Consider the following 27,050-nt stretch of genomic DNA (forward strand, 5'->3'; position numbering starts at 1 on the left):
TCCAATTTACAGTTTCACAATTTATTCCCATAGAAAAAATGAAAATAGTTCGAGACTAGTAGTTTCCTGAAATTGATTCAGAGTCTCATGAGAACATATCATATACCAATACTCCAGGCCGGTAGCCAGCTCAAAAATGTAGGTGGGGCCCGGTAGAAGTATGGGAGCCCCGATCCAACTATATTATAGTTTATCACAATATTATATTTCATTTGCAAACCTACCGTGAAAATTTTAGAGGGGCAGTAAAAATTTAGGAGAGCCCGGCCCCCCAAACCCCCTTGGATACGGGCCTGCAACACTACCGAAACCGGAAGTACTTCAAATTTACTAGTACTTATGATTGCAATACTCACTTACATATTGCAAAAACGGTAAGAGAAGCGAGTTTTGAAATAGATTCAACGTCCTAAGAATAAGTTTCATTTCCTCCGTTAACCCTGTTTTTAAACCTGAAATTGTTCAAATTAATAATTTTCGGTTTCAAGATTTACCGCCATAGAACAGAAATGGTAATAGATAGTGACAAACGGTTTTCTGCAATCAATTCTGTGTCTCAGCAACTCGCAGCACTCTACTGATACCTGAAGTTGTACTAATTCTTCCAGTTTCAATACTAATTTCCTTACAATAAAAACAATACGAGATATCAGGAAGCGTTTTATTTCATTCGATTTCTCGTCTCAAAATTAACCGTTTTCGGTTTCGCCATTTATTCCAATAGAACAAAAATAATAATAATGAACGCAAAGCTGTTTTTCGCAAATGACTCACGGTCTCAAGAGAACACACATCATCACAGTCCGCATTACTCTACCAAAACCGGAAGTGATTAAAATTTACAACCAATTCTCGTTTCAATATTGACTTTTTTTCCGTTGAGCAAATACAGTAAGCAAAGCGGATTTTTGAAATCGATTCAGCTCTTCAAGAATAGGGACAATCCCCTCTGTTAATCTCTTACGCAAACATGAAGTATTTGAAGTTAACCATTTCCAGTTTTCACATCTATCACTATAGAAGAGAAACAAATTCAGCTAATGACAAAGCCGAAGGACGTTCATCGTCAGAATTACGTTCATCGAAACCTGCATCACTGTACAGAAACCGGAAGTGGTTGAAATTTACTAGTACTTCTGACTTCAACACTGATTTCCATAGTGCAAAAACTGTAAGAGATATTGAGATGGTTCACTGCAATCGATTAAACGTAAGAAGAATAGGTCCTATGTGCTTCCTTAATCCTCTATTCAAACCGGAAGTGGTTCAAATTAACAATTTCTAGTTTCGGCATGTATAGCCATAGAACAAAATCAGTAAGGCTTTAGGCAACTAGGAGTAATGGCTTTTTTATATGGATTCAGCGTCCGAGCAACAAATTCTATCTGTGCAACTACTATTGTAACCAGTAGTTGTAGATATACTACTTGAAGTTTGAGTATTGAATTCACATAGTTTGGAAGTCTACAGTACTTTCACACTGTGAAACGGAACTACTTGTTTGTTTAATTAATTGTAAATAACAACCTTAAAATAATTATTTGATTATTTTATTGAAAGGTCCTACAGGAAGAAATAATAAACATACTAGACACTATCGTGATTCTACACATTTTTACCAATACTATCTCTGGCACATGTCTTTTTATCTCTTGTTTTAATACCTAAAGCTCACCTGCTTGGTAAAAACTTTTACTATATCTATTGTTATCCTTCCTTTCTCCTTCACTTTCGTCCTGAGATTTCTATAGTACAGCAGGGGCCGCGATGGCTCAGTGGTAGAGCGTTCACCTCTGGTGGACAGGGCCCCGGGTTCAAACCCTACTCCCGCCAAATGAACCTTGTGGTGGGCAAACACCGTGTGCATGGTTTCCTCGGGTATCCCGTTTCCTCCCACTTTCTTCAGTCCACCATTTCATTCATTGCTCATCATCACCGCCTGCTTTTGCCTAGTCGGCATAATCGTGGGACGTAAAACTCAAACATTTCATTTCCTTTTTTCTATAGTACAGTAGTCCTACTCCTGAGATACGAATAGAGAACATTGTACCTCCAAAACAATTTTACAAAAGAAGATCAATAATACTTTCTTTCAATAGGTCTATGCCCAATCTCAATATAGGTAGACGACCGCTCAGCGTTGGTAAGTAGGCCTATCGGCCCTAGCGAGAGAACCGACATTCAGATTAATCAATTACTTCATATGTGAGCTATGTGATGTGACACCTCATGTTGGCGTGTCGTCAGCAAAGGGACTCCACCCTTCTTTACTCTCTCAGTTCATATTCGCTTAACATTTTGTTTCCTTATCACAGGAAGGTTTGATTTCTGAGAATTTCTCTTTTATTCACAATGGGATTCAAGTTTTGTCAGACCACAATAAAATGTTTTAATGAGATTTCTTAGATGAATAGCTGAATATGATATCTATGTCTGAATTTCGGTATTCAAATACGGTAATTGTATAATGAGCTTTAATCCGCAGAAAACTAGCAACTCGATTTGTACACATCTGAAGTTAGGGATCAGTGCTGTGCCGTGGAAAATCAGCGCCCGGGACGAGAGTATACGACTGCGTCCCCACACATTTCAAGTAGTTTTTCTGGGAGACCCGGGTTCGATTCCCGGCGGGAGCTCATGTGGTTCGGATTCCACGTTAATCAGTAGGTCCACGTTTCATATAGCCTCGCTGCTGAACGGGACGTTAAACCCAAAATCAACTCAACTCAACTCCAAGTAGTTTTTCCTTTCTTTATTATTCCATTTTTCTCCGAATTTTGCGCTCCCTTACTTCGGCGGCCGGGGCCGTTGTCTCCACTCGCCCGCTTCTTCCCCCATGGCACGGTACTGGCACGGACGCATCCACAGAAGAAGTCCACAGAGTCAGGACCCCCCAACAGCCTTCCTAACTCAAATACATTTGTATAGTTTCTCAATAAAACTACACTTGTTTAATAAGGAAATGATTGATGTAGCATGAAAATTTGATCTTACACTTCATCTATACTCTTTCTCTTATTAAAACGATCTCGTTCTATCATTTTTTTTCTCTGAAAGTATAGGTGCAAATATTTTACAGTTACTTATCGTCTTTTGGGGTGGAAAATAATACCAGTGCAATGCTTCATAGACGTAGTAGTTTGTAGTATAGTATCTCTCAAAGCATGGACCCCTTCCAACAAAAAATGTCTGGGAGCGCGCCTTTCCGAAGCAATACTTACTCTTAGTATCCAAACTGGTATTGCAACAGAAAGGGAACAAGTGTAAGACGTTGATAAAATTCAAATAGTATTGTAAATTGTGTTGAACAAGATATAAATGCTCCCAGTGCGTTTGTAGTGGAATAAGTGCTCCTATTGCTACATACATTCTCTAGTGACCATAAAGAGGAGAATGCCAACCAAATTTGAATTCTAATTTGGACACAATTCAAGAAGTTTTGCATACGCATGTTATGGTAGATATTATGTACTTTTGTTTTATTTTGAACGAAAAATAGATATATTCGTGCAATTCCCATAAGCACTAATATTCAAAAAGACATTTTTTATCTATAATTGTTGAAATACAAATTGATCACACTTACCTTTTGGGGGATTTACTCTTATTCCTGATCGATATAGACTCTCCTCATCATACCAATCCCTGTTTCTGTGAAAAGTTTTAACACTGAATGTCAATATGAGTACAGCTGTACATGTTATCACTAAAATTCTCACTGTTCGCTTTGCACTTTTAGCCAGATGAGTTATCGCAGACGCAGCTAGAAGACAATATCCCACGGACGGTAAGTAGAGAATTCTCTCGGCAATAACAAATCCCACATAAGCCACTAAATTGGAAGCAGGCAAAAAAGGAACTACAAGGCATACAATTGACATTAACACAACCAATGAGTCATCTTTTGAATCGTCAACTCTCCTTTTGGTTCTGACTGATATCACGTTATTGTGTTTGGCGGTGACCCTTCTTTTGATAGAATCCAGTGAACCGTTTGATTGCACACAAACAATACAGTTACAATTACACAAAGAGGTAGATGCGTTTATTCCTTTACACCATGTTGACTTATTAGAACACCTTTTTGGAGAGTTTTCATATTTAATATTCCACTTATGGCACTTGTTCTCATTTGTATCCAAAAATATTTCTGAGTAATTGTCAAAATTTAAAGAAGACACTAATTTGTACACTGTAACTCCAAAGGCACTGTAGAAACAAATACTGATAATGTTTCGTGAATCTATAATATCTTGGACGAGTGGAATAGAGTCCATGGACCAATCAAAACTCAACGTGGACGGACAAAGAAGTAGGCCAAAGTTGAATACTGGGAGGTAAAGGAAGGTTAAAGTCCGTGTTAATAGAGATGCACTGTGGGCCGCAGGGTTATCAGCTGCTGCAAATGTGGGCAATTTTCCTCCCATGATATAGGCACGCAGTACTACCAGAACACTAAATGATAAAATTAGGCTTATTATACTAATCTCTACCGCCAATCTTCGTTTTTCCTGAAACAAGAAGGTAATAATTTTATTTAAAAATTATATATTAAACACATAGTATAGTATGTCAACGTTCACTTAAAAAAAAATCGTTATGTATTGTATTGAGAGTATAGAATGTAAATCAGTGTGCATCTCTTCACATTTGAAAGCCGAAAAAATGAAAGACAAAGTTCAGCTACGTACATATGCTTTTCATGGTTTCTTTTCTTACTACAATCACAGGAAATATTCCTGGATATATGTGAGTTTTATAGCTTAAAACTAGTAACAAAATACCATTATCAACAAATTAGAGACTGGTTCGGCTTGTAAGTATGGAAGAGGTAGAAAATACTATGAAAATGATGAAAAGTGGTAAAGCTCCAGGATCGTTTAATATTCCTATTGAAGCAGGATTTATTTTTTATTTTATTTTATTTTAAATTATTTTATTTTTTAAAGAGAGAGTGCAATGTTTTACTCGACATTTTAAAGTGATATTGGAAACAGGTAAATATCAAAAGATTTGAGAAGTTACGTAGTATCGGTTTTTAAAACGAAGGAGATATTCAAGAATATGGCACCTAAAGAGGAATAAAATTTAAGAGCCATGCAATGAAGTTCTGGGAGAGAGTGATAGAAGCAAGATTGAAGGGGGAGACTGAAATAACAGCGAACCAATTTTTGTTCCATATCAGAACAGTCGTCAACGGATACAATATTTACATTTAGAATGCTAATGAAAAAGCACGGAGAACATCAGAAGAATCTCCACGTAGTTTTCATCGACTTGGAGAAAGCATTTGGTAGAAAATATAAAATCAAATCTTTAAGTTTTACGTCCCACGTTATGCCGGCTAGGCTAAAGGAGACGGTGATGATGAAAAATGAATGAAATGGTGGAATGAAGAAAGTTGGAGGAAACGGGAGAATCCCGAGAAAATCCACGCACACGGTGTTTGTCTACCACAAAGCTCACTTGACGCGAGCTGGGATCAAACCAGGGACCCCAGGCACCACAGTGAGCGCTCTACCACTGAGCCACCGCGGCCCCTAAGCGTATCGTAGAGTGTCATCGTATCTTATTTGGTGGACACTGAAGAAAAAGTGTGTTCCGAACACATACAGCTGTATAATTCAACATGTGTGATGGATGTAGGACAGAAATAAGGAGCGCGTGCTGAATAATAGAACAATTCACAATGGAAGGGGACTTTATCAGGGATCTAATCTTAGTCAATACTTCTATACAGTTGTGATGGACGAGTTTACAAAGGTTATTCAAGAGTTGGCACTTTGGAATATGCTATTTACGGACTACAATTAGTACAATTAAGATAGGATATCTTCTTTACCCGTTCAGCAAAAGTTTAAGCGCAAATATAGAAATACAACTGGATGAAGAAGAGGTGGTAATGACGAATAAATTCAAGTATTTGAGATCAATACTACACAGGAAAAGCCAAGAATAGGAAAATATAAACAGCAGGGTTAACAAATGTTGGACAAAATAGAGAGAAACGGCAGAAGAATTGTATGACAGCAAGGTATCAATAAGCCTTAAACGAAAAGTTTACGAAACACTAGACCTGTCATATTATACGGCGCGGAATGTTGGATGACGAAGGAAAGAAAGGAAAGAGAGGAATAGAAGTTGCATGTTGCGAAGATGAAAACTGGAGTGGATGTGTGGAGTGACACGGAAGTAAACGATATCATTAAGAATAAAGTGATAAAGATGAGACCAGTAGTAGAAAATCTGTAAGAAAATAGACTCTGATGGTTTGGACATGTAAGTAGAAGGCCTTCAAAACACGAGCTCACCTCGTACGTAGCTCACCGACTGGCATTTTATAGAACTGAATAGGAAACGAGCGCGAGGCTATCTAAAAAGAAGAGAAGGGATTGTGTGGAGCACAATATGCTGCAGTGTAGTGTAACAGTGGATATGACGTAAGATAGAAAGAGGGAGGACATCGATCTGAAAAGCTGACACCAGCTAAATGGGAAAAAGTTTAGATGAAGAAGAATCACAGCTGCAAAAGATCTATTCTAGCTATTAGATCTCCTACATAATATTTTAAAATTAAGACATCTTCTAGTAATTCTCGAGACTGAGAAGAAGTTAGACTTTGAGATAAAGACATATTAGACACTAGGAATTTGTGCCAACAGGATAGGCAGTTAATGCCTCGTTTCACCTTCATATATTAAAGTAGTTATAGCAACGTATTACACATGTAAAGATCGAGTATCGAGGTGGTGTTCAGTGGCATCGGCTCCATGACAATGCACCAAGCTACAAGGCAGAAATTGCGTACGACTTTTTGTTCCAAAAGGGGACTGTGTCTTGTCCTACCCTCCCTATTCACCAGATCTTAACTCGTATGATTACTCACTATTTCCTAAAATCAAATCTGCAATCAAGGGTTCGTAGTTTTATGACATAACGATCATCAATAGGGCTACGACAAGGATTTTTAACATAATTCCACAAAAGGTCTTCCATCAATCCTTTTATGCACTAACGGCCAGGGCGCAACGATGAAGGAGGGTCGTACTTTGAATGATCCATGGTAAGAAAGTTTTTATCTTTACTCTCTTTTTTACTACAGCTCCAGTCTCGATTTCAAATTCCAGGATAAAGAACGTGAGCAAATGTGTATCACTACCTTGCTATTCATTCCACCTACACAATCTATTTCCTTTTAGTTTATATACAGGTGCAGAAGGCTGAGCCTTGGCTCAATTACTGGCTACTCTTCATAAAAATCTAGCGGTAATTTAAGAATGTTCCATTCGCTTGAGAGTATTTTACCATAACATGTTCATATTATTTCCAATTTGAACTTTCAAATATATTTATGGTGTATAAATAAAAGAAAGAACTAGAAAGCTATCCATTTACTTTTTCATGATAGTAAACTGTTGGAAGAACCTTCAAAAGAGAAAGATATGAGGTAAAAAGCCTGTAAACAGAATACCTGAAATTTTTAAGTGCATATTTTATATTGTACCATAAATATGTGTATTTAAAGCGTTGTTAACATATTTTGAAGCATAGGGACTATCTAGAGCAAACTTAGTCAACTAAGTTACATTTCGCTTTTCGGAAAAATAGTTGCATAGGAGTATAACTTCATGGTTCTAGACATGCGGCCAAAATACAGGTGAGCAAATATACAAATGAAATCTTTAGGTTTCAGATATACAGACTCCAGAATAAAAGTGTCGCAACTCTTAATTGTCAAATTTACAGGAAAGAAAAAAATGGTATCTATAGAAATTTTAACACGTCTTTTACTTTTGGGAGCTCACTTTTATTTAATGACATATATTATAACACATGCTTTAAAGAAAGAGCCCGGTTCAAATCACTCAAATAATAATAATATAATAATAATAATAATAATAATAATAATAATAATAATAATAATAATAATAATAATAATAATAATAATAATAATAATAATAATAATAATAATATTTATAATGTTAGAACAATTTTATTTTAAAGAAAACTTAGCAGATGAACAAAATTATGTGATATATCTCAAAAGATGTAGCGGAAGGTGTGGTAGCACAAGATAGTTGAGTCCAAACCGGGTACCTCTCTTCAAGATAAATGAATGATTTTCTCGCCACCTAGATGAGTGAAATAGGTGCTACTATCGGAGAAAAAATAGCCACTACAGCAATCGCCTGTAATAATCAGCTGTGTTGTGTTAGTAACACTTGTTTGTGTTTTTACGCATTTGCATTTTGATTTTCTATTTTTATCATGTTAGCTCTTCAAGTTTTCTTCAAGGGATGATTAATAAAGGTGAATGATAATAAAATAATTGATATAATGAGAAACTGGGAGGACACAGGAGAACACCAAGAAAAAACAGGGACACGGTTGTCCACCACAAACTCACTTGGCCTGCGATTGAACCAAGGACCAATAGCACTACAAGCGAGGGTTTACTACTGACCCACCATGCCCCAAGTAATAGGTTGCTCGACTCTATTTCTTGTTCTTTCTATTAGACACTCAGTTTTCATCACCTAATTTCAACCTCTCATCGAAACTCCGATACTGATTGAGTATAGGATTATTTCCGTATTATGCTAACCATTCTTGCTTCTTTTCTTTCTGTGTGAAGTAACCAACTCTCCTTTCTCCTAACTAAGTTATAATTGAGGTTGGCCAGGTATACCCGAAGATTACGTGTAACCTGAATAAATTGGAACTTCTAAGCATCATATTCAGTTTTGTATTATACATTATGCACTTTTCGTTGTCTTTTCTACTCTGGGGATTCTGATGTGATGCATTGTACTTTGTCATTATCCTCTTTTAACGTGAAGTTGAGAAGAATGATCTTTGCGTCTCAGTTTTCTTACTTAACCACTCACGCCACTGAATAGGTACATACATCGGTTCACTTCTAAGGGCTTTCTTTTTCTCTTTTCTATGCAAGCATTCCTATTGTCTCTTTCATTCTGCGTGTCACCAGAAATTATCAAAGATATGTATGCAATTAAGGAAATATCAAGTGTTTCAACAACAAAGATGCATATTTTGACCATAAGAACACCACAGTAAAACACTTATGCCAGTAGTTTCCTGTATATGAAGAAATTTAGTAAATACAAAACTGTGATTTTGAGTTTTCTCCCTTTCTGTTGGTAGTATAATATATGTATCTTTCCCACTAATGGAAAATTACAAAAATCTATTATATATTTACGTGGAAAGAAGAAGATTCAACTTTTTGGAGATGCGAGGGCGTTCTTCTAGGGGTGATGTATGTGATATATATATATATCCTCTATTTAGATCTGTATGTTAATTACTCACACAATTATATATACATAAAGATTAATATATTTACTACTATCCTCTCCGTTACTTTCTCCCTGCATTAAGTGCCTAACTACGACCCTTATAAAATATGAAACTTTAAATAATGTCCAGTAAAATAATGAAAATTTAAATAATTCTTTCCTATTTTGTATTATTCTCATATGTTACGTCTGGTAGTACAAGGCTCTCATTGTATAGCCTAATCGAAGTAAGTAAAATTCATTATCTGAGAGAATTTGGATATTCCTAAAATCTTTGTCCATTTCGCCTCTCAAGAAGTAGAGATAAATGATAAGCTTTAGAAAAATCAAAACTTTAAAAAATGTATTTTTAATGAAAGTTCTCTGGAGGGAAACCTTCTTCATATTCTGTGTTCAAACTTCTAAGTTTGAATGAATATTTCATTTTATTTCCGCCCTTGTCCTTGATCAATTTTAACCCCTAAAATAGGTCTTCATGAGAAAATAAAATAAGCGCCGAATTTCATTAAAATCGAAAATTCTGTTCCCTGGGATACAAATAGGTAATACGTATCAACACAAATATATTTTCACCCTATACGTCCAGTGTTTGTTTCCTTGTATGAAACAGAACAAGATAAACATTTTTGTTCTAGTTTCGTGGAAGTTTACTTCCAAAAATTTCAAAGACGACTAGAAAATCTTTTCTCCCTGCCTTCCTGTTAGTCTCATATGTGACATAACTTTTAGACTTTGCACAAAATCCTATTCAATGGTTTCGTTTCTGATTTAGACATATATAGAGAATGACAAGTATGTTTAAAGATTGTAGCACTTTATATCTTACAATTCTACAAGCCTGTTTCTATTAGTGTTTCCAAAATAACAAAAATAGTTTTCAAAATAGGCATCTCACATACAAGAAGTTTTCTTTATAGCCTATATGAGACCCAAGCAAACTGCAGACAATATTTTAGTATAAGGGTGTAAAGTAGAATAATATATACTTACATGTGCTTTGATCTTAAAAAAGTGTCCAACATTAGAAAATATTTCTTTTGGTTTATTTCTTCTCCAGACAAATATATCGTAGATAATGCAAACAGGAAAAGCAGTTACTCCTTGCTCTTTAGTTAGCATAGCACAAGTTCCTAAAATAACAGTGCCAACCAAGAGAAAATAGGATGGGATAATGTTTTCTGCAATATTCCCGCTTTTATGAATCCATTTGTCTCTGTATTTCACGTGTCCGTGATAGCACAGTAAAGTAAGAAGGAAGAACATGCTTGTGCCTACATCAGCTCGTCCCACTACTCCGGCAACGGCCTCGGTGTGAATTGGATGCGTCGCAAACAGAAGCCCTGCTATCCAAACCTCCATCTCTCTCTTGACTAACAGACGAACCCAGCTGGTGTAAATGGATGCTGTAATGGAGTGGAGGATAGTATTCAACAGGTGATAGCTTCCTGGTTGCAAACCACTGAGGATGTAGTTGAGTCGGAAGGAGAGAACAGTGAGAGGACGATATGATTTGTGAGAGCCGCTGTGCGTTAAGGGAGTACCCCAGAAATCATTGAGAAACAGGTTGCTAAATGGCGTGTGTGGCCGTACATCTTCGTTTGATAAAATTGCTCGGCTGCAAAGAGAAGATAAAGATAAATGTTACAGAAAAGTTCTAAAATATAATTTTGAAATGCAAATTGATATAATAATAGCAGGGTAAACCCTCACAGGAAGAGCTCTGAGTACAGTGATCAGACATTGTTGAAAATATAATTGTTTATCTATATATTAATATTTGTAAATATATATATATATATATTATTCGCTATGATAACATACTTATAATAATAAATCTTTATTCTCTCTCCCTCTTTCAGATTGCAATCATCATATATACAAGACTAATCAATTACAGAAATATATTTGTTCTTTATTATGATGAATAGTGATGCAGACCTTGACACATGAAGAAAAAATTGCTACATCCATAAATTTACTTTAGATCAGGAAGGTGAAATTCTAATGTACTAGTGCAAGATTTTGTTGATGTCTACAAATACTTTATACATACTATACTTCATGTCAAAGATTTAGATTCTTCTTTTATGTTGTCTGGTGTGTCTCTTGTAAAGAATTACAGAGATATCTCTGTAACAAGGTATATACTTCAACCGTGCCATTGATATTTAGATGACAATGGCTCATTTACACACAAAATCATACTTCTAGATTATCGTTGTTAACGATAATACTATTAGGAGTAATATACCATGCTAAGTTTCTAGTTGTTTTAGAGATATATTATTTTATAATTTTCAGACAAGCTACACAGTTGGAATAGGGTTTATATATTACTGCTTTTTACCGAGGTACCACCCGCTTTTGAGACGTTTTTACTTTCCTGGCATAATTATCGCTAAAACGGTTTAAAAAATCACTCATTTCTCCGATTGTATTAAAAGTTGATGATTCCAAAAGTGGCCCAGGGAAATTTCCCCAAAACATATTTTCCATCGTGCTGAACTTGGATTACCTGTTATCCACTTTCTATTTCCTACTTCTCAGTTCTACTTTTACCCCCTGTGTGTTGAGAATCCCTCCCAGAGCAAACCTGAAATTATCCATGGCAAGAAACATGCTTATTTTTCTTCAGATTCAAGAAACAGAACATTGTTTCAATCTTTGTTTGATATTCACATTTTAATCATTTTGCATTTCTGTTGAATACGACTTAATCTGCAATTTACTTTATCATGTAAATAGTCATTTCTTTAGTATTAATAAAATGAAATTTTCGTTGCTTGTGTATTTACAAAATGAAATGAATGAATGTCGTAGTCAAACTCTTTTTCACAGAATCTTTAACAGATTTGAATGCTTCTGTGTAAGTATTATGCAGTAGATTTTCAAACTTCTAATTTGAAGTTTATCGTATTACTCGTTCAAGCTCTCTTTCGTATTAGTTTTAACAGAACTGAAAGCTTATGGGTAAGTATTCTGAAACGATACCAAGTTTTATGGAAATCCGAAAATTGAAAAGTCAAATTTGCAAATTTAGCGTTGAGAACAAGTCCTATACAGCATAGCCTCGAAAGACTTTTGCCCGGCAATTTGTTCTTACCACTAATGTATATTCCATACATATGTCATATACACATTAATGGGCATTACCGGCATCTGTGATCTTAAGCCCGTCATGCATGAAGTATAATGTCCCTCGGCAAGTACATTATTAGAGGAAGGGGGAAGTAAGAAAGCGGTTTGGACCTCTATGTTTGGTATCATATTCGTATTTTCTAGTATGAATGAGGTAAACCCAGAAAAAAGTCACTGAGGATGTCTGGCCTGAAAATCCAGTAACATCTGTGCCTCCACTGGAAATCAAACCCGAAACCGCTCGCACCAAAATCGAAAGCGTTAGCGACTACACTGCGAGGGGACACAGCAGTAAAGTTGCAAATTTCATTTTCCGATTTTCAGATTTCAATAGAACTTGGTATCGCTTCAGATCTCTATTCTTTTCCTGGCCGAACCAATTAATAAAAATACGAGAACTCGGCTTCATGTTTTCATATTTGTGGTTTTAGTGGGATAACTTTTATATCGACAGAGGTACTAATACAGCCTTTACTCTCTATATTGATTGTGATAATTGAAAAATATAACGAGAAGCTGTTTTTATAACGATTCAGTATCCGAAGAATAGGTTCTACCTCTTACTTTATTTCTCTATTGACTCTATCTTGGTTTCTATATTGAATTTGAATAGTTAGAAAACCTATTATAGTTTTACAATCTGAAATGAAATTCACTTGTAAACTATTCTAGCAAATGTAAGTTACAAAAATACTAATTATGTAGCTTGAGGAATCTGCTAGTTCAAGGTTAGTTATTTATTGAACTATTCTAAACACTGTTAAACTTCAGCTTGAAATGTGGAACAACATTCATTTAAATTGCAACACTCAAGTGCAATTTTGTTTGCTCAAACACCAAAATTCACGTGTTCCCAACGGTATGGTAGTCAACTCACTTTCTGAAACGAAAAGGAGTTAATGATGTTTTCGTAGCAAAAGGTAATAATTAACGAGTGAGACATAATCACCAGTCTTCAAGCATAATATTAAAATCAATATATTATTTCGATTTTTCTCGTCTTTCTGTTGAAAACGTTGAAGTTATGTACAATAGAAAAACAAAGTATGATGTATCCCAATAACGCGGGCGATAAAATATAGAATTGACGGAGTGAGTAATTCAGCGGTTTGAACAATGAAATTGCATACTAACAAAATGTACAAAGTGAATCGAAAGTCTGAAACATCAGTCCTATGAAATGCTATGAGATAGTAAAATAATTTGGGTTGTAGAGGACTAAGGAAAGATTGCCTTAAGTGTATTATTACAAAATATCGATTAGACTTTAATTCTTTAAAATAAAGAATAATAAAACGAAGTATTGTGCCTAATAAATGGATTAATTAGTGAAAATGAATAATCAGGATAGAATTAGTGAAATGGCAATGTGAAGGAAACGGAGGAAGCTCCATGAACACTTATTACGGATGTGATGTTTTTCACCATAATCTTATATGACCGAAAAACGTCGAACCACAGATCTTCCGCATTGGAGATAAGCTCTCCGCCACTAAACTGTCATGTTCATACATTGAAACAATTAGTTTTCACATAAATTTATTCGTTAAAGAGATATGATAATTGGCGAGGGTATTAGCCGTCTTACAATGTGTGCTCGAGCCGAATTGAATCTTAATAATTCAGTTTATTCTTCTCATTATTTCAAGGTAGAAAAAGGGCTACTAACAGGTAGCTACTTTCGTCTAGAAAGCTATCAAAAATGGAAAAAAATTATTGTCAACCGAACGTGAACTTCTGAATGACACGTATATCTTAGTATGACTGAACTGCTTCTATTCACTTTCATAACGAATTGTTAAATCGCATTGGCCGAAGTTTTGTGACTCTTAACGCTGGTTAGTTGATTCGTATGTCTATTCCTCGTTTCTGATTAGCCCTTCTAAGACTCTCTGAATGATTTCTTGTGAATGTGGTGTACCTATATCGAACAAAGCTAAGACCTAAATCTGGGGGTTCACTTAAGAATAACTTCGGCGTGTATAATATGTGTCAATACAAAACACTTCGTTTCAAAAAGAAGCTAAGCTCCGAACTACCTAGTATAAAAAATTAAAATTATCAATACAGCCAATTTCTTCATCCAAGATAAGTTATGATATCGATTCCGCCAAGTTGCTTGAAATAAAGGGCCTTTCCTAGTAAGATAGTGAAAACGGCCTTTGATCCAAATTAGGTCGTTAATTACCCAAAATATTACTTTTGACATAAAACAATCCAAAAAATGTTTCGACCGCCTATCCCACCCGTTACAGAATTATAGTGTCGGAGCGATAAGGAAGCGAGAAACTTATGAATTGGATTAGCGGACTAAATATACATGATGTATGGAGAAAGATATTGGATAAAACAGAGAAGAAAGAAGAGGTTAAAACAGGTGTATTGAACAACGGATAGACAATTAAAAGTTTATGTTTTTCAAAAGTGAAAGTTATTCATACACAGGTGTGCCAATTAAAAGTTTAGCTCTTAAGTGAAAGTTGATCATTAAAAGTTGCATTTGTATTAATTAAAAATTGTTAAAGGAAAGGACGAATATGATTGGTTCATGGAATACCTCCTCTCACTTTAAGAAGTATATAAGCTATAATTTTAGAAATTGTATTTCATAATGTGTCTGATGAAGGCAAAGTTAATTTGCCGAAACTGTAACGCTATTATTTATTAGTTAAAATATGCTTTGGTCAGAATTTGTCTGTTATTTTATCATTTTCTCTTGTTTTGCTCTTAAATTAAATGTTTTTGTTTTTGTTTCCTAACTCTTTATTTTTGTACATTATAGTTTTAATTTCGTAATTCCTGAACTTATAAGATTCAATTGCATCCAAAATTTGAACTGGAAAAACACAACTGCAATTGTGTATAAAATAGATTTCAAATTGATTGTCTATTTTACCCTATACACATTGCATTATATGCATATAAAAATTACATTGTAACAAATAACAGCCAAACTTGAAAAAAAAATTCAAAACGAGATTCAGCAGCTGTACAATAAGGTATGACGTAAATCAATTGCGTAAGTATTTCCTTAATGTATTACCTTAAAATAGTATAAGCTTACCTACTTGAAATGGTCAATATTTCTTATAATCTGTAATAGATTATCAGTTGAAATGGTGCAAGAACAGTTAGTATTGCCATTTCTCATCAGCTATGTAACTTAATAACTTTAAAATTGAGTTATTTTAATTTCTTGTTATGAGAATACTTTTAAAAGTTATACATTTGCGTAATGAACCTTCAAGAAATTTTCAATTCAGAGAATTTGCTTTTCCAGTGATTTCTATTAGAATCGTATTGATGCACGAATAACGATTAATGAGTCATCGCTTAAAGAAAAAGTAAGATCCCCTGGTTTGATTTTATTTTTATTTTTCAGAATAATTCGCCTAATCTCTTCTCTGATATTTTAATTTAGAAGTTTAACTGTGTAATTGTATAAATAAGTTATGCTCAACTCCAGTTATAATATCTCTATTACACTAAAGTTCAAGTTTTATTCAACTCACACTCAGGTAATTATTGAAATCGAGGCTTGTGTGAAAACCACTAACCTCCCAGTAATTTTAGGTATTTCATTTTTTATAACAAATGGAGAAGAGTGTGAATTAGTTGCGGTTCGTGAGGGAAGTCATGTCGGTTAAAATTGAAGTTTTACCGCTTCAAGTAATGGAAAAAGGGTTACTTAAACAACAATTAGAACAGTAGGTAATTTTTCTTTCCTTAGTTTGCAACATTAAAGTAATATTATTATTTTATCAAAGTGACTTTTCTCACGCTTCTGACATAAACGTTCATTTTCAATAATGACTACAAAATATGTCATTTAGAATTTTAAATAAACGAACAATAATTTTACATTGCAGTTTAATCTAAATTAGTATACATTATAAATACATTGAAAGTTAGTCAGGAATGCAAAAAGAATGAGCAACTGATTGTAAAACTGAGAAAGAGGTTTTTGGTATTTTCGTGGTTAGACCCTTGTTTTCGGGAATGAGCGTAAGCATAATCAAAGTATGGTGAAAGTATAACGTCTCGGATATAAAACCTTGTAGTGGTTCGGATCCTACATTTTCTTTATTACCAGAGGGAGATCTGAAAAGGTAGGGGAACTATAGGTAACAGCATGACGTCACGCCGTTCCCTGTGCCTATCTTTGTCCATTGTAAATTTTAGGAACTGGCGGACGCTGTACATATTTTTTCGAGGTGGTGGACGGCGTTCTCCCGCGTTCCCCCTCACTTTTACCCCTGTTTATGACCTGATGCTGTACTAGAGAATAACTCATAAGTATATACATTTACAACTTCAAGAATGGATAAGGTAAAACAACATTAGGACGATGACTTATTGATCACTTTTGTAAATCAATGTAAAATTGCTCCTAAAGCAATAACAGTATATCAAGAAATTCAATTCAACAGCAAAGTAGACGATATTGTCAAACGTTCAAAAGGAATAGTTAGCTTCTTGCTTCAAGTATTTACGGTTTAATTTATATAATACTGTATTTGATGTATTTCATTTTGCGTTCAGAATTTCATTTGATCAACATTTAACAAAAATATATTTTTTGAGTAATTAATGTTAAATCTGTGCACATATATTAGGAACGCTTCTATAAAATCGAAACATAAACTTTGTCTCGAGGAAATGCCAAATGACAGGATATGATGATCTAGTTTATTGTCTCAATCTTCCAGGATGTCGGTTATCGTAAAAGGTAAACAGTAGAGAAAATGATGCTATTATGGTAAGTGTAGAGGAAATGTTGGTAGTAGTTTGAAGATAGTTAGAAAATCTGTTCTAGTTGTGTGTAGAAGTCAGCAATGTATGGATCACACACGATATCCAGGACGACACTAACAATCGTCTGTTGTACAATTAAGTGATTTAGAGCTTGATCGTATACTAAGACTGCGTAAGCTCAGTTGGCTGTCCAGTGAAATTGCCGCTCAAGTTGGTTTTGAAGTGTCAAATCGTCGACAACAATTATGGGAGGCAGAGAGTTAGAACAGCGTAAATGCTCCAATTGCCCCCGCGATACACCGAGGAGCACCAGAACACAGTAGAACAATCGTTCGAACCATCCTGTCAGGACGACAGCGGCCATCACAGACCTCATGTAAGCGCACGAAAACTAAAGAATCAACTGTTAGAGGCAGGTCTACATTCCCGTATTTCTCTTGCATGAAAACCCCTTAAACGTCTTTGATAAAAAGCAATGATGATAAGTGGTGACAGTCGTACCTATGTTGGGCACAGTGACGCCCATGTGCGTGTCCGTAGTCGTATAGATGAGAGGAAGATCTGCTATACAGAGCACTCGCTATACAGAGCATTGTGATTTTATAGACTAAAAGCTATACGTCAGGCTCTCCTATAACTTTCATTGTGAAAAGAAGTATGGTTAGTAATGTTACAATCGTGTCGTCCTCAGACCTGTCTCCCTACTTCTGTACGCGTTGCGGTATTCCATCTTCCAGCAGGATAACCCGCTTCCCCATTTGTCGGGGAGACCGAGTGTGCTATAATCCATATTTGATTTGTACTCTGCTTTGTATCCAGGCCTAATCAGACGAGTGTAAGATAGTGGGTGATGGTGTCCGCAAACCGGGCTTCTTTGACGACAGCGTGGACATTATTGTATGGGTTGTCATCGGATTCTGTACCTCTTGTATGTACAACGCATTTACAGCTCTATTTTCTTCAGGTCCTGTGCACAATCATTTTCGAACAAGATAATGCAGAATTGAAAAATGAAATGAAATGAAATCTTTAAGTTTTACGTCCCACGGTTATGCCGGTTAGGCTAAAGGAGACGGTGATGATGAGAGATGAGTGAAATGGTGGAATGAAGAAAGTGGGAGGAAACGGGAGAACCCCGAGAAAACCCACGAGCACGGTGTTTGTCCACCACAAAGTTCACTTGGCGGGGGCTGGGATCGAACCCGGGACCCTAAGCACCAAAGGTGAACGCTCTACCACTGAGCCACCGCGCCCCCTAATGCAGAATTATATGTGACATATAAGTTCTTGTGGTTCCTTGATGGGTACGACATTGATTGACCACGTGTAGGTGTAGCTCATAATTAAACAATACTTCGCAAACAACAGCCCGCTCCCTCTCAGTTACAGTTAAGGTTAGTGTAAAGGGACAAGTTTTGCCGGTAGATGTCCCTACACTCCTCCTATTTCTTCCATGTATTTTTTACCTTTCACGAAAATTTACAATTTCTTTTACAAATTTCAACGTAGAGATTTCAAATTTTTAGAGAAGGAACTTCATAACCTATTAAAGGGAACAATCCATGCCGATTTTTTATTTAGAATTTTCTTCATTGTTGAAACAGTTCCATTGTTAAAGGTTTGGATATCCATTTCAACAATCAAGCCATTTCAACAATCAAGCCATTTCAACAATGAAGAAAATTCTAAATAAAAAATCGGCACGGATTGTTCCCTTTAATAGGTTATGAAGTTACTTTTCTAAAAATTTGAAGTCTGCAGTTTAAAATTTGTAACAGAAATCGTGAATTTTCGTGAAGGGTAAAACAAATACATGGAAGAGATACGAAGATTGTACTGCCATCTATCGACAAAACTTTTCCCTTTAAACCAACCTTAATGAGTTTTGACACGCATAGCAGATGCATACTTTGCCATACTCCATGAGGAAATCCATGGTTTCATGCTATCTACATATACCCTATTGTCTCACGGTTCTTTTGCTCACTCTTTCGTGTGCTACTGGCCCACATTTCTAGGTAAAAATTCAATGGTTCCGCAATTTGACTAGCAGAAATAACTAGTGGTACGGCTGTAATCCAAAGGAAAGAATTGGGGCAAAATTAGCCAAATACAACGTTTAAACAGTGATACCCGTTAACACTTCACAATACTAAAGATCATACTTGCGGTGAAATTTCAATTTTTTTTTTTTTAAAAAAAGAGGTTAAACTCTACATTTCAACAATAAACATGTTTGAATAAGAATACAAAATCAGATCTGTGTTACGGAAACATCAAGTTGAAACTTGAGTAAATGTGGCAAAAATTTATTGGTAAAATAAATACAAATCCAATAATAAGTAAACCCAAATTAGCAGAACAGGTAGTGAAGGAAACAGGTAAGAATGTAAGCACTGGAACATTTTTTTAGATGACAAGAATATAATAAAAGTGGGCTATGTCTCGATGTAATAGTTACGAAGATAAAATTCACAGTAGCAGGCAGAGACGTAATGGTAGCAGTAGCAAACGATTAAACTTACCGCTCTTAGCGACACGTGAGTATGTGGCGGCAGCAAATCAGAATTGGCGACGAACAGTAGCCTATGGGCCCACCATTGGCGGACACAATTGCTGCAATACCGCAGGCTAATGAGAGGATGAACCCTTGTATGTCCTACTGCGGTATGGCGAGCCATATATCTTCGACCAGATGCAACAGCTAATTAATCTTCCTGGCGAAGCTTGCAGGTGTGGATGGCGTTTTGTAATCATCAAGCAAGCGTGTTTAACGGGCGAGAGATCGGAGAAACACCCCGTCAAAAGAAGGAGATGAACATTGTGTTCAGGCAGAAAGCGTAGAACAATATTGCAACATGAGGGAGTACGCTATCCTGCTAGAATGTACTCCGCGGTAGGACCCTCACTTATGGGACCACAATCGTGTCCACCACTTTGTCAACGTATCGTTGTCTGGTCAAATGTCGGCCAAAGGGTAGGAGATCGAACGGGCAACGAAGCACGTATTCCAATAGTATCCCACATCATAACATCAGTTGCCGGACTAACGTGGTGATGTAAATTCCAGGTGTCGTCCAGCTTAGTGCTGCAGTAGCATCAGATACGGATTCGTCAATAATGTTGTTTCACACAGAAACGTGATTTGATTCGTCCTACGTGCAGTGTTCGTGACAGCATTCTAGTTTCCAATTCTTATGCCGTGCAGCATGTGGAAGAAGCAGCAACAGACGCCGTGCAAATATGCCTCGCTTTCTCAGACGATATAGAACTGTTCGTGGGTACACTGGTCGCTATGCAAGAGCCTCCAGTGCTTGCGCCAGTGTGTAGATTGTGGCTATGCAAGAGATATAACCACAAACAGTCTGTCCTTATGGCTTGTCGTTTTTCACTGTCGTTGAGATCCGGTGTATTGCTGCGTAGTATCTTTGTGGAGTCGTCTAATGCATGTACACTCATGTCCAAAATTATTGTCTCATGTCTATAAATATGCAGTTGTAGGAATATAATTTGATAACGAATTCACCTGGTATTTCTTACAGTGTTAGTATGTGTATTATCCGCAAAGACATGTATGTGGAAAATTTCATGTCAAAAGAGCAGTAAATAAGAACTATAAAACGGAAACAAAACTTTCTTGTCCGTTTAGCAACAATTTGTTTTACTCATTCTAATTTTCGTATTTATAATTCTTTTTCTATGAAATTTACCACAAATATACATTTTCCGATTATACACATAGTATCAGTATTAAAATTACCCTGCGAAATCATTATCAAATTATATTCTTGCAAGAAGACAGTTATAGATATGCGACAATCATTTTGGACATGAGTTTACGCTACACTGGGGTTGCATTCCTTTCAATACGGGCACCAACATTTCAGAAAGATAAACTACACTCGCGACACACCACTATTCATCGGCAATCAATTGCCGAAACCTGCTGGGACTGCCGCATTTGACAGCGAGACATGTTTTGGGTATACACATTCACGTCACATCAACCTTTGCCTACCACTGAACTGTAGCTCTCTGGTCGGCCTCCGCATGCTATCACTAGATGGCATACAATGGCATCTCTTTTACTTCACGGCGCTGTCGTGCTAAACAGATGTTTATCCTTTTGTACTCTACATATTCTGCAAATGGACTACATAGGATGTCTTCTTCTTGGTGTTGCATTTTTAATGGAGAGTGGTGTTATTTTTTATTTTATTTATTTTTTTTAGAAAGTTCGAAGTATCGGAACATTAATATGAGTCACTTATAACCTCGGCGGTAAAAATGAACTTTCAATCCCAAGAAATTAACCAAACGCGAATAATGATTCGAATCCTTCGAATAGTACTAACACTTTATAGTCTCAATTTCCATAAGAACACAACCAAAAATTATCTATTAAAATCAGTATATCATCAACAATTGAATTCTGAGACTCAGCTTTTCAAAGGCAGCCGTAATAAAATCCCATGGCGTAAAGAAAGAAAACTTTTGTGATGTCTAAATTAAAAAGGAAAACAGGGGATAATGGTGTTGAGTACTTAGAAGATACACGCCCTCTTTCTGTTCTACTCCATTAATTTATATGGGAAATTATTTATTTTTCTGTTTCCTTTGAAATAAATTAGAATCTTAACGAGCTGGTTTTACTGATTTCCTTTTCAAGTTAGTTAAATGTCCATTCTTTCTTCAAAGCGAATTTGTGTTACATATTATTTTAATATTGTTTAAATTAAATTTGATCATTAAATATTATATACATTATTATGATCAAAAATTACGGTGAATGTAATTGCACAGTGCCCGTCTATCGATGTTGTATCCATTTCAAAGAGTAAGTCCGATAGCCTAAATCTTTGGTACAGTCAGTGTCGAGTTTGAACGAGTTGTGACGTGTTAGTTGGCATTTAGAGGCAGAAAAGGGCGAGGACGTCGCGCGCCAACATTAAATTCTGTTCTAAACCGCAAAACAGTGCCAAAGAAGCTTGCGAAATGTCAAAATTAGTGTGTGGCGTTGAAACGATGGCTTTGAGGACTGTTTATAAGTGGTATGTACGATTCAAAAGCTGCAAGGAGTCGACTGAAAACGAGCAACGATCGAGACGTCCTTCGACGTCAAAAACAGATGAAATCGTGCAAAAAAAAAAAAAAGTGACACCAATAATTTGTTCAAACAGGCGAATGACTACTTTAGAGCTTTTCGAAGAACTAAATATCTCGTATGGCTCTGTGAGAAACATTTTAACTGCCGATTAAATGGGCAAATGGGTTCCTTCTTCACCACGAAAACGCGCCATGCCATACCTTGCTTTTGATCCGCGAGTTTTTGGCGCAAAAATATTTCTTTCTGTCCACACTAGCTGTGCTCTCCAGATATAACACCATGCGACTTCTGGATCTTCCCAAACATTAAAACCATGCTTAAAAGAAAACGTTTCGATACCATTCTTGACATTGAGAAGGTCACAACAGAGCAGCTGAACGCCCTTCCAAAAGAAGCCTTCGAGAAATGCTTCCAGTCATGAATTCAACGTTGGGATAAGTGCATTGCTAGCCAAGGAGAGTGCTTTGAAGGAGATGAAATGAAATTCCACGTAAACTTATTACTCTGTTTCTAATAAAATTATTCACCGTATATTTTGATCACACCTCGTATAACAAAATTTAATATCCATGAAGTAAGGGATACTCAAATGGATTTGAAGGAGAAATTAGTAATATCAAACGATTAAATTTCCAGTTCATTTCAAAGAAACCAGAAAAACAATTTCTCACATGAATCAATGAATTAAAAATGAAAGATGAGTATGTGCTCAAACCCGTTAACAACGTGATACATTAAGTGCAGGTGCTCAATGTTACTGTTTATTCTACTGTGTAGATATAGACTAAGTTAGCTATTGATAACATGACAATATTTATTATACCACGTTAAATCTTTCTACCACAATTTTAAAACATTTTCATCGCTTTGCTATTTACCGCAGTATAGAAACATGATAGATCTTAATTGAACACCATTTTGTTCCAATCAATAAAATTCTTCAGGAATTATTGCAAAAGGCGCATGGTTGACAGCGACGCAAAAGGAAACTTTAGCATTAGATTTCTCATTTCTAAGAGACACTCGCCCACCATTTCCCAACTTCCCCCACTGCATGCAGGGTCATCTTGTCACTTGTCAGGGAAAGAGACAGCGTTTTCCGTCTCAGCGAAGATGAAACCCAATCGGCACTGGAAAGTTGTCCCACGGGGTTGAAAGGGGAGCAGACGGGTCAAATGTGAATGGGAGGTGGTAAGGTGTATTGATGCTGAGATGAATCCACTCCTCGTTCGATGTGTCCTTATCTTCGCAACGCACCCACGGACACGCCTTAAGTGTCTGCAATTAGGGTCAGTCGCTCGTAAAACGAACCTCTTCGTATAGGATGAGGTAAAAAAGCTTAATGTAACATTTTCTTGATTTGATCCTTCTTTGTGGAAAGCGGAGGAAAAAGCTTGTTTGAGGAAACGTTGAGATCGTAAGCTTCTTACAGTTTATATCAGATCTCTCATTAATTGACATTACATTAAAATACGATAACACAATTTAAGTAAAGAAGGTTCTTATTCATTGTCTGTTTGTCTTTATTATTCTCTTATAATACCTCCTCCCACCCACACACACACAGAGAAATAAAGAGAGAGAGGAGAGAGCCCTCTAATAAACCATTGTCTCTCTTCCCTGGTCTAATGGCTAATGCGTGTGAAGTTAAGGCATAAAGTCCCGGCCTCAATTCCCGCCAAGAAAGTTTTGAACCTACTATAGTGGTTTAAATTCAACTTTAAACTGCATCTTTCATTTTACAATAGCTTCCGTGCTGACAAAAAGTGTAAATATAAATATACTTAACCATTATACGTAATTTCTATCAAACAGTATTAAATGATATAATAATGATTTTTTCACAATTATTTTCAGACTTCCAATCTCTGTTATGCATAAGTAGGGAACCCTTGTAAAACGTTTGTCTGTCTGTCCATCTATTGATACTTGTCGGTAATAGTGAAAAGCATTATTACGATTCGATTCAGTGTACCAATAATACGTGCTATCTTTTTAAGCCCACTATTCAAACCGAATGTGATAGAAAGCAACAATTTCTGACTTCAGTGTTGATTGCTATAGGTTAAAAAGTTACTACTTAGCGAGAAGATTTTATAGCCAATTCAGAATCTCAGAAATAGCTTCCATCCCCACCTTCATCCCTTCATAAAACTGGAAACATACCACCACATCTGATTACAATATTGACCTCTATAAAAGAAAAGTGATGAGAGAGAAAACGATAAATTGCTTTTTGGATGGACTTAGCGTCCCAAGAATAAGTTTCTCCCACACTTTTTTCTCTATATTCAAACTGGAAGTGGTGCAAATCGACGATATTAGTTTTATACACTGATTGTCATAGTAAAATATTATTATAAACAGACAGAAATGGCTTTTTATATGGATTCAGTATCGCAAGAATAGATACTCTTCAACTTTATTTACTTCAACTCCTATTGCAAACGGAAGTGGTAGAACTATACTGCTGCTTCTGGTTTCAATATTGATTTCCATAGAGCAGAAATTGTAAGAAGAGCGAGAAATGTATTTTTATATGGATTCAGGATTACTAGAACAGATTTCAAGTCACCTATTATTCTTCTACGGATATCGGAAGCAATAAAAGCTACTACAACTTCCGGTTTCAATATTAATTTTTATATAGTAATAATTGTAACAGGTAGCGAGAAGCTGGTTTGAAATTTCTCCAGTATACAAAGAGGTTTCATTTCTGACGTTGTACCTCTATTACGGCCATAAGTTGTGGATCTAAATTTCTTGTTTCAGTATTAAATTTGGAAATCTATGAGAAACGAAACTCATTTGTTTATATTAAAAAGTGATTCAATACACATGTTACTGAGAAAAATGGTTTTCCAGTTATATATCAAACAACGGACATAAGTCAACATAATAAATATTTGGTAGGTTACTATCGCAGATTGAGAGCTCTCTCATGGAAATATGGTGCCGTACGCCCCTAGGTGCAGATCTGGATTCAATTCCCGGTGGAAATTCGGATTCCACGTTAGGCTGTAGGTCTAGCTGTTGAAAGAGATAACAAACTAAAAATCCAACCAACTTTGGAAGATTGAGAATTCGCCACGTGGCTCCGCGTATCGTAGTCGCTAACGCTCTCGTTTCCGTTGCTACCAGTCCCGAGTTTGATTACTGGTGGAAACACATAGTCATAAAAATGTAAAAGCCTTTTCAGGTTAGTGACATTTTGCCTATGTTTTCCTCATTTGTATCCAACATAAAGGTCCCAGCTCGCCTCCTCACTTCCATATTTCTTTCTGCCTTTCCCATTTCCCCAGGTAGTGTGATCGCCGAGGGATATCAATCTCTAATTCAGAATATTCCATAGATTAAGTTTCTCTGCTTCTTTTTTTTTTACGAAAGAATTATCCACTTTAATGTACTAAATGAGCCGCAATAAATTTTCTTTTTATTCATCTTGTTTCTCCCACCATGTGTATTCTCGAAATACATCTTTTTCGCAATGAAAATTCTCAGTTTATTTTTCTCTTAGAACTTGTAAGTATCGAAAGCTCTATAAGCAAATGTGCTCGTTCGTCAGACTGTGTGCCCAGAGGGATAGTTCAGCATTCCAAGACTAGTTTCCATTTACGCTCTTATCTCTCTACTTAAATAGGTGATAATGTTAATTACATTTTTTAGGAAAATATAACTTGTTTCAGAAACACTGAATCCATATCAGAAAATCATTTCTAGCTATCTCTTATCGCTTTCTATGTAATCAGTGCCCCAAAACCGAAAGTGGTATAAATTTAATACTATTTCCGGTTCCAATATTGATTTTCATAAAGCAAAAACGATAAAAGATAGATAGAAATGATTTGAACTCAGTGTCCCTGAAACAAGTTATCTTTTTCTCTTTTAAAAGTAAAAGTAATAATAGTAATAGTTCTAGTTTCAATATTTACTTCCTATAATCTTAACTGCCGTAATTTAAGAAAATGAAATGAAACTTACATTTGTCTTGAGTATCTATAACAATGTTTTACATTCCTTAAACTTCCGACTTCATTGCTAGTTATCTCCAGGGAGCACTGGGGCACTGGAGCTCAGTGGTAGGGTGCTTACCTATGGTGCGTGGGGTCTCTGATTCGATGCTCGGCCAAGTAAGTTTGTGGTGAACATTATGTTCGTGGATTTTCTCGGGGTACTCCCGTTTCCTCCCACATTATCATTCCGCCAATTATTTCATCATTATCCACTTGCCTTAATTATAACTCCCTTGGCCTAACATCATGGGACGTTAAACTGAAATATTACATTTCATTTCATTTTTAGTTATCTCCATTCATTTCTACCCAATTTTCGCAGCTTTGTAATTTTGCAAGCTTCCAACTAAGAAAATAAAACAAATAATGATAGAATGAAGACTTGACAAAGAGTAAAGAATAAATGAATTTGTTACTCTTTCAATTCACAAATTTAGATCTCGTAACATTTTATGTTCTCACAAAAGAAGATCCCACATATTGTCGCTCAAATCTGATTGCTATATAGCACATCTGACAGAACACCATCATGAGAAATGAAAATGAGCAAAATTTAAGATGTTATGGATCAGGAGGATAGGATCTACGGGGCTTCAAGGTTTGAATATAGAAAAAATGGAAATATATACGTTTTAAGCAAATATCTTGAAAATCCTTAAAGCAACCAAAACAAAAGTTTCACAATATAATGAGAACAAAATGGCTTATTGAAAACCA

The 27,050-nt window shown here is 35.9% G+C and overlaps 1 protein-coding gene across 1 annotated transcript in view; it reads right to left on the reverse strand.

Moving 5' to 3' along the window:
- Positions 1-27,050, reverse strand: part of LOC145670269 (protein O-mannosyl-transferase TMTC2-like) — a 226,183-nt gene that overhangs the window by 89,000 nt on the left and 110,133 nt on the right. The window contains exons 2-3 of the mRNA XM_081738695.1: positions 10,311-10,935; positions 3,587-4,511 (exon numbers count right to left, since the gene is read on the reverse strand). Coding sequence (XP_081594821.1) covers positions 3,587-4,511; positions 10,311-10,935 — 1,550 coding nt within the window. The remainder of the gene's footprint in view (positions 1-3,586; positions 4,512-10,310; positions 10,936-27,050) is intronic.

This window comes from Thermobia domestica, chromosome 14 (assembly GCF_964235325.1).
Source record: "Thermobia domestica chromosome 14, izTheDome1.hap1.1, whole genome shotgun sequence".
Lineage (NCBI taxonomy): Eukaryota > Metazoa > Arthropoda > Insecta > Zygentoma > Lepismatidae > Thermobia > Thermobia domestica.